Source organism: Echiichthys vipera, assembly GCF_963691815.1.
Source record: "Echiichthys vipera genome assembly, chromosome: 1".
In the NCBI taxonomy this organism is placed as follows: Eukaryota; Metazoa; Chordata; class Actinopteri; order Perciformes; family Trachinidae; genus Echiichthys; species Echiichthys vipera.
This window is the reverse complement of record NC_139826.1, coordinates 24,758,733-24,773,240: the sequence shown is the minus strand read 5'-3', so window position 1 is coordinate 24,773,240 and position 14,508 is coordinate 24,758,733. Positions and strand designations below refer to the sequence as shown.

The 14,508-nt window shown below is 39.9% G+C and overlaps 1 protein-coding gene across 1 annotated transcript; it reads left to right on the top strand.

Annotated features, from left to right (window-relative positions):
• The first annotated feature begins 1,731 nt into the window (after positions 1–1,731).
• swap70a (switching B cell complex subunit SWAP70a) lies at positions 1,732–11,997 on the top strand. Its single transcript, XM_083932803.1, has 12 exons — positions 1,732–1,870; positions 3,873–4,013; positions 5,335–5,508; positions 5,650–5,877; positions 6,555–6,701; positions 6,774–6,882; positions 7,066–7,250; positions 8,318–8,425; positions 8,907–9,073; positions 9,925–10,123; positions 10,880–10,976; positions 11,380–11,997. The coding sequence occupies exons 1-12, from the start codon at positions 1,775–1,777 to the stop codon at positions 11,496–11,498; spliced, it is 1,770 nt and encodes a 589-aa protein (XP_083788929.1). The 5' UTR covers positions 1,732–1,774; the 3' UTR covers positions 11,499–11,997.
• Positions 11,998–14,508: the final 2,511 nt, after the last annotated feature.

The following is a 14,508-nucleotide window of genomic DNA, read 5'->3' as shown; positions in this document are numbered from 1 at the left end:
GTATCCCTCAGGAACTGTTGGACCAATTTCGATGTGTGCTTTGGGTCATTGTCTTGTTGGAAGACCCAGCGATGACCTAAGGATGGACTTCGACCAGATTTCTGCATATTATCCCTCAAAATGTCAACATAATTTTCTTTTTTCATGGTGGTTAGCACTGTCGTCTCACAGCGAGAGGGTTCCTGGTTCGAATCCCGCTGGGGCTATTCTGTGTGGAGTTTGCATGTTCTCCCTGTGTCTGCGTGGGTTTTCTCCGGGTTCTCCCGTTTCCTCCCACAGTCCAAAGACATGCATATGTTAGGTTCATTGATGACTGAATTGACCATAGGTGTGTGTGTGGTTGTCTGTCTCTGGTTGTCTCTATGTGCCCTGCGATAAACTGGCGTCCTGTCCAGGGTGTACCCCGCCTCACGCCTGATGTCAACCGATGTCAACTGGATAGACAGCCCCCCCCCCCCCCCCCCCCGCGACCCCGACAGGGACAAGCGGTTGAAGATGAATGAATGAATGAGGCCATGCACCCCGAACAAGGCTCCCTGTGCCTGAAGCTGCATAACAGCCCCACAGCATGATGCTCCCACCACCATGTTTAACTGTGGAAACTGTGTTCTTAGGGTTGAAGGCCTCTTGCTTTCTTCGCCAAACATAAGCAACATCCATGTGCCCAAACAATTCCAGTTTAGTCTCATCAGACCAAAGCACAGACTTCCAAAGCTCATCTTTACCTTTCGAATGTTCAGGCACACCTCAGTCTGGCTTTGATGTGCCACTCTTTGAGTAAAGAGTCTTCTTGGACGATGGAGAGCCCTCACAACTGTGCTCCTTGAAACATCAAATCCAGAAGAGGCCAGCTCAGAATCATCTTGGTAGATGCCTGGGGATTCTTGATCTCTGACAATTTCCTCTCTGGAGTTCTTGAAATCTTGCGCTTACGTCCACGCCCATGTTTGTTTCTTACAGAGTTTGTCTCCTTGTACTTGGCAACGATGCATTGTACAGTGGTTCTAGACACTGTAAAGTGCTTGGAAATGGCAGTATAGCCTCCCCCTTATCATGGTCCTCCACTATCTTCTTTCTGAGCTCAAGACTTAGTCTCTTTGTCTTTGTTATGGTGAGTAAAAGCAGTCCCTCTCAATAATGTGTTCACATAACCTTCTTTGGAGTCCTTTCACGCTGATTGAATCTCCGGGTGTTGTTAGGAAGCCAATTGACTGCACAGGTGTGGTTTGAAAGCGGATGGGTCAATTAGGTGTGTTTTGAAGGCAAGATTTCACATGGGGGGAAGGAATATTTTTGACAACCCCATTTTCTCTATATTCCATATAAAGCCTAAAATGTTATTTTATATTCCAAAATGTACCAAGAGTTTCTAAAAAGCACTGATTATACCGAGTTTTAAAAATTCTGCAAACACTAGAAATATTAATATTAATAATTAGAAATAATTCCTGGGGGCTTATCATTTTGGTCACAACTGTAAGTATAGTTATAATAAACCATACTTGCAGTTAACATGCATTAGTGTTTGTGGTAACGTTGGTTGAGGTTTTGCTTTTATGATAATAGAACAGCCCGAAATAACTTTTTTGGCAGCGAGTTAAAAATGCTGAAAAACAAAACAAAAGTAAACGCTACGTGGCGCTCTGGTGACACTTGTCCCTGCTGCGCCACCATCACTAGTGTTTGAGAGGCGGACAGTGAAAGTGCAGACACAAACTGACAGGGGTGACAGACAGACTCGCGTACCTGCTGCTGACCGAGGGACAAAACCATAATGTGGCTTCGAGAGGAGCTGTTGAAATCCATATGGCATGCCTTCACAGCCCTGGATGTGGACCAACGTGGAAAAGTTTCCAAATCTCAGTTAAAGGTGCGTTTCGGTTCTGTTTTCTTTACTTTTGTTCAGAAGTTCAAGCTTACTGTTCCGTTTTATCCTGTAACCGCTGACCGTTACGTTAACTGTTAACGTGACGGTTGACGTACTTTCCTCATCGTTGCCTATGGTTACCTTACAGTTGAGCTAACTAACGGTTGACGTTCTAACCTGTTCTCCTAACACTGTAACGTTAGACATTTTGTGTTTATTCATTACAAAAATGCGACTTAATTTCTAGTTTTACTGTGTAGCAGTGGTGGAAAGTAAGTAGGCTACATTTACTCCTACCAACTTACATTTTTAGGGTAACGTCAACGTTACTGGCACCACGTTTTTACGTGATATAGCCTATGATTATAAAATAGGATGTGAGGGAAGACGTACTCAGAGCTTTAACTATGAACACATTGTATTACACACTGTAGAAATACTACAGTCCTGCATTCAAAATGTTACTTAAGTAAAAGTACTTAATTAATACAAGCAATAAGGAGGAAAATTAACCCAACAAAAATATCAGACTAAAATTGTACCATTATGCAGAATGGTCCATTTTAAGAATATTAGATTTTTAGATTCTAATTATTTATGGATCAATGTAAATATCCCTTTAATGTTGGTTAAAGCTGGTAAAGGTGTGGCTGGTTTTATTCACTTCACACACTGATGTGTAGCTTGATCTATGTTATTTAATTTGTTGATAATATTTTGTATTTAGAATCTGAATCTGTAAATTAACTAGTAAAGTTACCAAATAAATGTAGTGGAGTAAAAAGTACATTTCATGTGAAATGTGGTGGAGCAGAAATTTAAAGCAGCATAAAATGGAATTACTCAAATAACGTACAAGTTTCTTAAAATTTTACCCTGAATTCAGTACTTGAGTAAATGTACTTAGTTACTTTCAAACACTGGATGTAGCCTAGAGTACCTCTCCAACAGTAGGCCTACACTGTATAACAATACTACTATATCTACTAACTATAAGTGGTATAACTATACTACTATAACTATCCTAGATTAGCCTCACTTCAACCAGATACAACATTACAGTAGTGCTTCATCATTAATCTGTCAGTAATAATAATTTAATACAGGTCTTTTGTTTGTAAATTAGTAATTTTATATTATCACATTGGTATATACTGAAGCTACAGTATGGCCTTGCCGTCCTAATGCTTGTTTTACTGCACATATGCCATGTAATATGTTGTTTTAGCTTGTCGGATCCCCTCATTTATCCACCATTCACTTACTTGTGTTGCATCTTATTTGTGTTTCCTTTCATATTAACACTTTACCACAGGGAGTTTAAAAAGGGAGTGTACAAGCATGTTTAATCCACCTCTGTTGTTGTCTTAGAGAAATGGAATAGCGTGTTACTTGATGTTTTACTGAAATAACGGCCAGAGAGAGGTGGTGCATGACATCCTGGGCCAGATTTTGTTTCCCTGCTGGCTCTGATGTCGATGTGCTCAGCCTGACAAAGACACGGCATGACTTCAGGGATCCTGCAGGGTTTTTCAACTCTAACAAATGCTCTCTCAACACTGCAGTGTGACCAGGAGACCCCTAAAAGTCCAAGTTTTTTGGAGATTTATTTTCATTTATGGTTATTTATGGTTTATCAGAATCTAATCTTGGTCATTGTTATAAGAATCTACAGTGCTTTACAGTTTTGGGTGTGATCATATATTACTACTGCAGAAAAAATAGGAAAATAACCTTTATTCTAAGTAGTAAAGTTCACCTGCAAGAGCAGAAGTAACGCTTGACTAATGATGCTTGTAAATGTCAACGAAGTGTTTTTGCATGTGCGGTAGCAGAATCTGAAAACTGCTAGATGGATCTTGTGCTTCATCTTTAATTTACCCACACATCCTTTTTTTTTGGAATGTATAACTGTATACTAATGTGTCTTCTTGACTTTAATATATCTACTTACCGCTATATTTTATGGTTGGATCTGATTCATATTCAAACTGTGGTTCTTTAGGTGCTGTCCCACAGCCTGTGCACAGTGATGAAGATCCCCCATGACCCTGTGGCCCTTGAAGAGCATTTCAAAGATGATGATAAAGGACCTCTGTCCAACCAGGGTTACATGCCTTACCTCAACAGGTTTATTCTCGACAAGGTGGGACAAAGATGCTGAAATACTTGTAGGAGAGTGGGAGGGTACACACTAATTTGCAAAAATGATAACTAGGGTTGGGTATAGTCATTTTTTATACTGGTGCCAATGTGATACCTGAGTTTCAGTGCGGATACCATAACTGTACTTTTTTTCCAAGATACCTTCATTCTGCCCTCACTGAGCGATCTTAACACACTTGGCCTTTGACGTCTTCACTGGAAGCAATTGCAAAACAATTTTGGGCAACAAATTCAATGACAGTGATTAAAAAATAGAAAAAATGTGATGCCATAAACAAGAGTCAGACAAAAGATATTGTACAAAATTGAGTACAGTTTACAGGGAAACAGGATTTGGTAAGTAGGCTTACTGACAATTCACTAGTTGTCAGTTGCATTACCACTACTGCCAGAAGAAGAGTTTGTAAAAGTAAAAGTGAAAGGAGAGAAAAAAACAGTGAATGTCATATTAGCATTTAGCCTAAGTCAGTTTGCATAATGGTCAACTTGGTCAGCAGTAAACTGATTGCAAGAAAATGAACAGTCATAATAAAAAGGACATTTGGGGAGTATATAAAATGGATATTGTCTGAATACATGCAGCTGTGAAATAACTTTTCCTAAATAACTATCTGATCAAAGAATAAACAAGATTACAAATCTGACCAGGCATTCAATGCCATTTTACCTAATGTACCTGATAGTTTTCTACATATGGTGTTACGGTGCTGGTGCACTTTGCCCAAAGTTTTTAAATTAAACTTTTAAGAAAAAACTACTAGGACAGTTTCACAAGCAATAACATAGAAGAAAAAACAGCAACACACACTTTTTTGTATGACACAGATTGGGGTCATGACCTGTTTTGCTCTGCAGGAGAAGGAATTATCACAACCTCTTTTCTATTGTATCAACAGGAACAATGTGTTTTGCCTATTATTTATTAATTGGCAGTATAACAAGATGCGCTGCATCTTTATAGGCTGTCTGCAAAAGGGAAATTCTTGTCTCTGAGAGTGTTTTCCCTGTTAAGAGCACAGCGTAATACACTGCAAACACATCTGTTGAAGGCTCATGTCAGTTAGGAAACTGCTTGAGTTTCACTCTTTGTACTTGAATGCTGTTTTCTTGCCTTTCTCTTGTAGGCTCTGACTTGAATAAAAATGAGGCATTTAATTACATCAGATTTGTCCCTCAGAGACTGGAGGTTTTGAAAGGAGACAAACACCAGTCTCCTGCTCAGCATTTGTAAACAAGCTGTCCTCACTGGGGCTGACCAGTTTGACGTTGACTCTGACTGAATGGTGCATTTATATTCCCAGGTACAGGAGGAATTTGATGTACTGGAGTTCAACAAGATGTGCTGGACACTGTGTTACAAGAAAAATATCTGCACTAAGCACCTACTCATCTCGGATGATGATGCTTTCAAAGTCTGGTGCATTTTCAACTTTCTGTCAGAAGACAAATATCCACTTGTCATCATAACTGAAGAGGTGAGGAAGATCCTAACAGCTGCTTTCCTTTTTCCCCCTTTTTTTACCTGCAAGAAAACAATGGAGCAAAGAGTAAGGGAATTTTTAACCACCACCCCACCAAACATGGTTTTAAGCTCTTTTGTCTGTCCGTCTCCTTAGATTGAGTACTTTCTGCGAAAGCTGCTGGAAGCCATGGGGAGTGGATGGAGTGAGGAGAAGTTTGCAGATTACAAGCTGCAGCTGAACACAAAGAGGAATTGTCTGACTGCCTGGGAGCTGATTGAACTGGTGGGGATGGGTTACTTCAGCAAGGGCCTGAACTGCCAGACCCTATCCATGGGCATCACTGAGGTCTTCCAGGAACTCATACTGGATGTGCTCAAGCAGGTTGGACAGGACATTGATCTCATATCTACTGTGTGCACAGGTACCCCAAATAGAACATTATCTATAAAAGTATCAGGTCTGTATCAGTTTAGTCTCGCATTTCCAGACCTCCACAGACCTGCGTCAGCACTGGGGTATAATCTACTTCCTGGTATAGGGGGAAAAATTTCTTTCAACCAAACACAATCATCTTGGGTGGCACTAAGCCCGAGAGCGGAGATAGTAGAAGAGGAGGAGATGGCCTGACATGCGTTGGTTGCCAGGCTTTATACCCATACTGTACATCTGGTATGGCAGACTAGTATCAGTAATTATATGTGACTGTAAGCAGAGTTTGTACCTTAATAATGTATAGATTTACATAGATATACATTTATTCTTTTGTTAGACTACCATTATTGTGGAATGTTAGTATGTCATTTATTGTTTGGTTTGACAGAAACACAAGTGTAGTTTTCCTCTAAGTATCAAGGATTTCTGCATGTTCTTGTAAATAGTTTAAGTTGTACAGTTATAACAATAATAGATGTACTGGGTATATTACAGCCACTGTGTAACAGTCGCTGATCTCCTCGCATATTAATACTAAAGCATTGTAACTTATGTGATATGTGATTATGGCAGGGTAATTAAGTGACTCAAGTCTTATTGTTTTACGTCCACACTGTGTTTCAAAGGGATACATGATGAAAAAGGGCCACAAAAGGAAGAACTGGACTGAGCGCTGGTTTGTACTTCGACCCAACTCACTGTCATACTACGTCTGTGAGGACCTTGTGGAGAAGAAAGGAGACATCCCTCTGGACAGAACCTGCTGTGTGGAGGTGTGTTATCTATTTATAGTATATAATATGTATGTGTGACTGAAATGCAATGATGTTTTTTCTCTCCTGCAGTCTCTGCCGGATAAAGAAGGGAAGAAATGCCTGTTCATAATCAAGTGCACTGATAAAAGCTTTGAGATCAGCGCATCAGATAAAAAGAAGAAGCAGGAATGGCTTCAAGGTATTGGGTAGTAATTTTCCACTGCTTTATAACTGCCTCATCATAAAGATTATCTTTATCATCTTCGCTTTCTTTGTCTCTTGAATCTGTTAATGTCATTACTGACTGAACAGTGCATCTACAGTCAGATTGTTGTGGCGGTAAATCAATCAGTGAGTCACCTCTCGCCATCTGTCGCACCAGCTATTCAAACGTGCATCCAGCTGCTGAGGTTGGGGCTGCCGTCACTTCACCGCGAGGCCCGGCTGAGGCGGAGGGAGCTCCGGCAGAGGCAGCAGGCGGAGGAGGATGACTCTCTGGCAGAGAGGATGAAGCAGCTCCAGGCGGCTAATGAGAACAAACAGAGACAGTTGGAGGGTATGAAGAAGGTACTGGTCCATGCTCAACTCTTAAAAACTGACTTTGAGAAGGAGGCTTTCACATCTTGTTGGGTCCAGTAACCATTTGCACAACTCAAATGTTATGCACACAAGTCGTTGTCAAGTCATGTTGGACCCAGTGAACTCTTTTGTCTCAGACATATAGTAGTAAACAATCTTATTCCTACTAAGCAAAGCACTTTCTTCCTATTTCTATCAGTTAGATTTTCCTCAATTATGGGAAGTTTGGGGTCCCCTGCTAAAGCTGCCCCCGCGACCCGACCCCGGATAAGCGGATGAAGATGAGATGAGATGAGATGAGATTTTTTCTCTATTTAAAAACCCAGAGCAAACATTTTGACCCTTACAAAAGGGTAAAGGGCTCCCTTTAAGGAGAATCATTTTAATTAAATGATATCTTTACAAATACAACTGTGCAATCTAACAACCCTAAAAAATACTGCTTCAAAAATACCTCTGTAGGTTATTCTGAAAAATATTAAACAAAGATTAATATGAGTAAAATATGGGATTTATTGTAGGTACAAAAGTGGAGCTATAGTTGGTAAGTCCAGATCATTTTGCAAATGTTGTGTGTCCAAATCTGAGATGTTCTATCTGAGTTTTTGTCCACTTTACTTTATTTAAAAAAATATATATTTTAGTTTAAAATAAGCTAAACACCCTTTGATTAAAAAAACAATGCAGCAGAACATTCACAGTGAAAAGGGAAGTAAAACCTGCTATGCAAACAATCGTATACATCAGTCAGGGACACCTGCATCTAGTGAAGGGTAAGGCGTATGAACTCAGCTGTTTCAGAGCAGCAGCAGTTTATTGATGGTGTCTCACTTCTCTTTTTACCCTGCCAGATGGCTTTTTTTCAAATGTCAAACATTAATTTGTCTTTATAAGCCCAATTACTCACATTACAGTTCTGAAAATGAGAAAAAGAAAAGTTGCTCAGTTATTCTTGATGTAGAAATGCACACTGAACAACCAACCTAAGGTTCTTCATTAAGATTCCCTCTGTAAAACAGAGACGTTACAGCTCTTTCCTCTTTTGTACTTCACAGAAAATGGATGAGGCTGCAGCTAAAGCAGCAGTAGAGGAGCACAGGAGGAAGCAGACTCAGTTAGACCTGCAGGATCGCTACAGACTGGACCTGGAGAGAGAGAAAATGGTAACCACCGTTCCTTTGGTCATGTAGGCTGATGAGTGTTGACCCTTTATATGTGGTGAGTGGGGACACGTGGTCTTATCAAAAGTTCTGAGAGAAAACTAATGAAGTCTGGTAATATAACACTCTTGTCTATTTTCTGATCCAGTCAGCTGTTTGTGGTTTCAGCCTTCCAGGAAACGCAAGCTAAAAAGTTAAAATGATATATCCCATGATGTTGAGTCATCTCTTGTCTGAGTGTCACATGCACAGACATATTAATCATTTTCTTACACCAGTGACTAAACAGACAAATACCTTTTGTAGGATAAGAAAAGCTTAATTGTTTGCTCAGATGTGATTGCGTCATTGCAGCAACACAGACGTAGATGAAGCTAAAATACAACAAATTAAGATTTGCAGTTAATTGTAAGTCATTGCTCTGTCCCAGAGTCCAGTGTTCAAAATCATGCAACACGATGTATGTGAGTGTTGTCCCATTCAGGTGCGTCAGCAGATGGAGGAGCAGGTGGCTCAGAAGTCCAGTGAACTGGAGCAGTACCTGCAGCGCGTCCGTGAGCTAGAGGACATGTACCACCGGCTGGAGGAGGCCTTAGAGGACGAGAGACAGGCCAAGCAGGATGAAGAGGCCATGCACAAGCTGCAGGCTAGGTCTCAGACTCACGCACACACACGCACGCACACACACGCACGCACGCACGCAGGCACACACACACACACACACACACACACACACAGTTTACAGTAATTCTCATGTGACAAGAAAAGCTCAGAAAATACGAAGAGTTAATTTGTAAAAATAAAAAAGGATAACAGCCCTTCTAAAAAATTAATAAACTAGCACTAGCTAGGTTGATATTCCCTTGTGTGCACAATATAAACACATGATAAATGATAGCATGACATGAACAGAGATATCTTTCCTTTTGCAATCCTTCATGCATGCAGGAAAAACAGACAACAAACAAAAATAGGCTTAGATGAATTAATTAATAAGACAATAAATGGTCAAACTATTGTGTTACTTTGTTCTGCAAATGGTATTTAAAGAACATGATTTTAAAACATTTAAGATTAAGTATTATGACAGTCATCACCATTTCTTAAATATTTTTAATATTCTAGGTAAAAACAAAAATAGAGAACCCTAAACAATACTGTGAACTTCAGTCTAACAACATCACAAAAATGATAATGCCTTTATAAATATAAACATATGTGTGACAGTGGCATAATTCCTCACATCAGTGTATAGTCGTGACTGTTTTTCTGTGTATATTTTGCACTTTTCCCTTTGTTAGTGTTGGATTCCTCCCATAATCATAAGACATGCAGGGCAGAGTTCCTGGAGACTGAATTTGTCTAAAGTGAATGTGATCGACTGTCAGGATTTTCCCGCATTTACCTGTATGTTCTGGCTCCAGCTCCTCATTTCTCCTTGTTCAGGGGTAAAACAGACATCTTAAAGAAAATGTAAGCATCATAGCTGTTTTTCATCACAGGCTGCTGGAGGAGGAAGCAGCAAAGAGGGCAGAGCTGGAGCAGATCCACCTGCAGCAGCAGAGGGCGCTGTCTCAGACTGAGGCAGAGAAGCAGGAGCTGGTGGCCGAGCAGCTGGCCAAGGAGAGAGACCTGCAGGCAGCCATGCTGCAGCTGGAGAGGCTGGAGAGGGAGCGGCACGGAGCACTAGAGGAGTACGAGGTCAGGTCTTATTCTTTATCTAGGGTGGAAATGGTCACTTGACCTCAGATAGTTTCATTATTTTTCCATTTAGCAGAATACACTGTTCTTGTATTTGTTATTAAAACTACTCTTCTCTGCTCACAAGTATTTTTGTATTTTGTTTCACGTTTGTGGCATTATAAATAATGTTTCGTATATGGACTAATAGAATAAGCTACTGACCCACAGCCAATACGTAATGAGGAGTAAAAGAGTCAGAATTAGGGTTCAGTATTTTTATACTAGTGCTGATATGATACTGGAATTTAATACCTTATAATAGACATGTTTCTTACAGAATCCATTTTTAACAAAAGAAGCCAATGGTATGTTGTTAAATTCTGTCCAAACACAAGAAGTAGCTTTGCCTAAATAAAATAAAAAATTAAATTGTAACTTTATTTTTCAAGATGATCTGCCTGGTATTTTGCCTTTACTAGATCGTGACAGTAGAAATAGAGACAGGAAACATAAAAGTGAAAATGACGAATCTGATGCCAGGTTTACACACTTTTTTTTTTGATACATCAGAAATATTGGGGTGCTCAATCGTTTACACATCAACATTGTGACTCATGAACTAGTTGGTCACATCAGCAACTGCTCCCCCTTCTGGCCGAACTGTTTCAACCGCCTCAAAGTGTCTATCGGCCTGTTTATCCTCAGTCTTCCTCTTACATGACATCTTCTCAAAGTTAATATGACTTTCTCTCACTTATGCTTTATCTTATACAGATGGTGTCGAGGAAGCTTGAACGAGCAACTAACAAGACAAAGACTTGGAAGATCAAGGTGGCCAAACATGAAGGGCTGGTGCGTCTCATCCAGCCAGGTAGAGACATTGATCGTTTCATGAATCAACAGTACACGCACTGTACAGTATGTGTTTGACTGCCAATTTAAGAATTATTTTCATCAAGTTTGTTGCAAGATTTTGACACAATTTTAAGATTTATTTACAAAGATATACTGAAAGTTACTGCGAGGCAAACTATATGGCCAAAAAGTATGTGGACATTTATGCTATTCAGGTACTGTTTTGGGCTGTTTTTTTTATACTATACGCCCTGAATTATTGTTGTTTCACATCCAGAGTCATTGGAAGATGAAGCCAAAACTGTGTTCTGCTTCTTGAACAGTTCATTATTGCACACATTAACTACCAATTTAATGAAATGCACCAGGAGTCATTTGTCTGTAAGTCCATCTTGTTTTCTGTTGACCTGGTCTTTTAGGTCATAAAGGACCTCAGAGGATCACTAACTGGGGTCCGGTTTCATTCACCGATGCTGAGCTGGAGCTGAGGAAGAAGTTGTGGCAGGAGAGTAAGAACCAGGGGGCTCAGACTCAGTGAACCCTCGCCACGGTGGATGGATCAGACATCGACGAGGAAGACCCTGAACTGTCACCTTCGGGGCCTGAAGAGGTTTGATAACATGAACTCACTGAGTCACGAGACAGCTGCCCGGAAAACAGTTTTACTGATTTGATTTGGGTTAGTTTTGAAATTAGCTGCAATTCATCAGTTTCTTCTGTAGCAAAAAATATCACATTCAAAAAACTGGAAGAAGTAGTTTGACAAAATAATCGACACATTAGGTTTTTTTTCTGGAGCTTCCCAGCAGATGTGGCCTGCTCAGCTGCCATAAATATGATGAAGATGACGGGCCATCTGCTGATGAAGACCATGAGGTGCGATTGAAAGTGTGAAAAACTAGGTGGACCTTGAGTTGATATTATTTTATGTAAAAGTTTACTTTTTTATTTTGTAATCTTAGTCTGTCCTTTCTGACTTCCTGTGTTTAATTTAGCTGCTTTGTATTTTTTGACATAAACTCGTCATTTACTGACATCCAGCAGATAATAAATAACAGTAGATTTATTTTCCACTCTAGCTCAGTTCATTAACTAAGTTTAAGAGAATAACGTTTGTTACAATCATAACTAAAATGATAAAAAAAATGAAATAAAACACCACCGTTTTTTTATGAAAGTGGATGGCTATTTTCATTTCAGAGATTGACCTAAATGGGTCAGAATGCAGCAAACCTCCTGCTTTTTATTTCTTTTTGCGGGGGTTAGACCTTTCTCTCATCCACATTTTAATCATGATGAAGAGTGTCCACCAGGTGTCACCATATGAATGGGATCCTCAGTAAGTTTTAACACTGACAAACACAGTCTTCTTTTGTTAAGTCCAGGAAATCACTTCATGGATGACATTTTTAGGATGTTTTAGGAGCAATAGAGTGTGTCTCCACCACTGGGTCATGATGGTGGCTTCAGCCATGTTGTCCAGATGTTGCAAGGCCCTTGGATTTATAACTCCTAAAAGATAAAACAGGTGTTATTCTGACCAAAACGCCTTCCAACTTCCCTACCATGTCGGTGACACCTTTTGTTCCGACTGAGGACGTAAATCTTAAAACCAGGTCACATATACAAGGTTACACTTTTGAAACGGTCATCTGCATTTTGCTGTTTTTAGCAGTTTCATTGGGGGCTATTTCAGCCAATGATTGAGGTCTACGGCACAGAAGACTCTTTTTACACAGACAACACTTGTTTATAGAATCAATTCATTGTTAGTTTTGGCCTTTTCTTGGGATTTGTTAGCAATAAAAAAACTATTAAATATATTTAAGTCAGGAAAGTTGATAGTTTATTTAGTATTTTTCCAAAAGCATCACCTGTAGGGATACACCGATCTGATTTACCAGATGGGTATCAGCCATGACATGGCTGATTCACATTAAATGCAGTTTCTTTGTCGGGGTCATTATAAAATTCAGTGTTTCTGCTTTAAGTTACATTTATACAGTCAGTCACCCTAACCCTAACCTCCTCACAGTGATACAGATTTTAAATTGGGGAAAAAGACTGGTATCAGATTGGTACTCCTCTTGACAAATTAATTGGTGCATCCTTAGTTACAAGCCTGTTTTTTACGACAAGTCTGTATGTGTTATTCAGTATGACTTCACAGCTCCAGTTATCAAAAAACAAGATGAGACACACTCGATGCATGTGACTTACAGCAGTCAAGGCTCCATTTTGCTGCGTCGTTGTCAAAACAAATCAGTCTGTGCAAAAAAAGGAGCACACCTCGCCTTTGTCTTCCACACCCTCATGTTTCACTGAAAAAGGAGATTTTGTTGGAGGAACATTGTAACTGGGTTGAAACCATCAGCTGTGGGCGCTCGTTTGTCTCGTGTCTGGCAGCCAGCACAATGAGCACCTTTTACTTTATGATACTAAAACTCTCAATCTTAATTTATTGTAAGGGAAGAGACAGTTCATGTTGAGTTCAGAGTTGTCAGAGCAGGAGATAAAGAACCTGCATTCATAAACCGATCTAACAGTCAGCACCATGCAGATCTCTCTGTACCAGTGGGTCGCTGATAAAATCAGATATAGAGACAGATTGCATGAATCTCTGAGCTAATACCGTAACTAGGAATGTTTTTGTTTTCTTATCACGATAAATGGTGTAATCCATACAGCTTCTCCTTTTATGGACATCTTTGTTCGTACTATTGGCAGTTCTTTTACATTTAACACATTAAAGGCACAATGAAGGATTGTCATTAAAAAAAAAGACTTAAACAAAATCATCAATAATGACCCATGAGAAGTGTGTGGAGGTGTCTCTACCCTCTGTCTGTATTTGTCTTATTTTTCTGTGGTCGGGACGTTGCTAGGCGTCAGCCTCTATAAAAGCATAGCAACCAGGTGCCAGATCATAAGCGTGCAGCCAAGAGAAAGCTACAAAACGTGGATAAAGCTCGTTCCAAAACGAGAGTGAATCTGGGGTTGGCTTTCACCTGCTGGCGAGGGACGTAAACCTCCTTGAGCCAGGATGGAGGGGCCAACTTTGAATGTTTTGTTTACAAACTGCAACCGATGAATCCCACTCATTCTGCCTTCAACAAAACAGAAATATTCAAAAACTTTAGAATAAACAGCTAATGATTGATGGTTTCCAGCATGGTCAGTGCGGTATTTTTCTTGAACTGTTAATCTGGTGTACGATAAATAGATTTGCTGTTCACATTTCTTCTACAAGAGATATTTATATCCCAGAATCTGAGAAAAATGTGGTGCCTTTTTTTTGTGTAAAGATTATCCTCAGAATTGGGAATCTCTAATCTCCGTTGCTAAATTGCACAAGCCCTTCGACATTCCAAAAATAAGGATATCTCTAGCTGTCTCACCCTCACTCCATGTGTCCGAAAAGTCCCCTAATGCCCATAACCAATTCATCTGATTCCCATCCAAAATATCCTCATCGAAACTGATTTGAAACAGGAACATTTTTTGGGGGGGAATGTCCGCTGGTGAAAAAATGTCTGGCAGATGCCTGT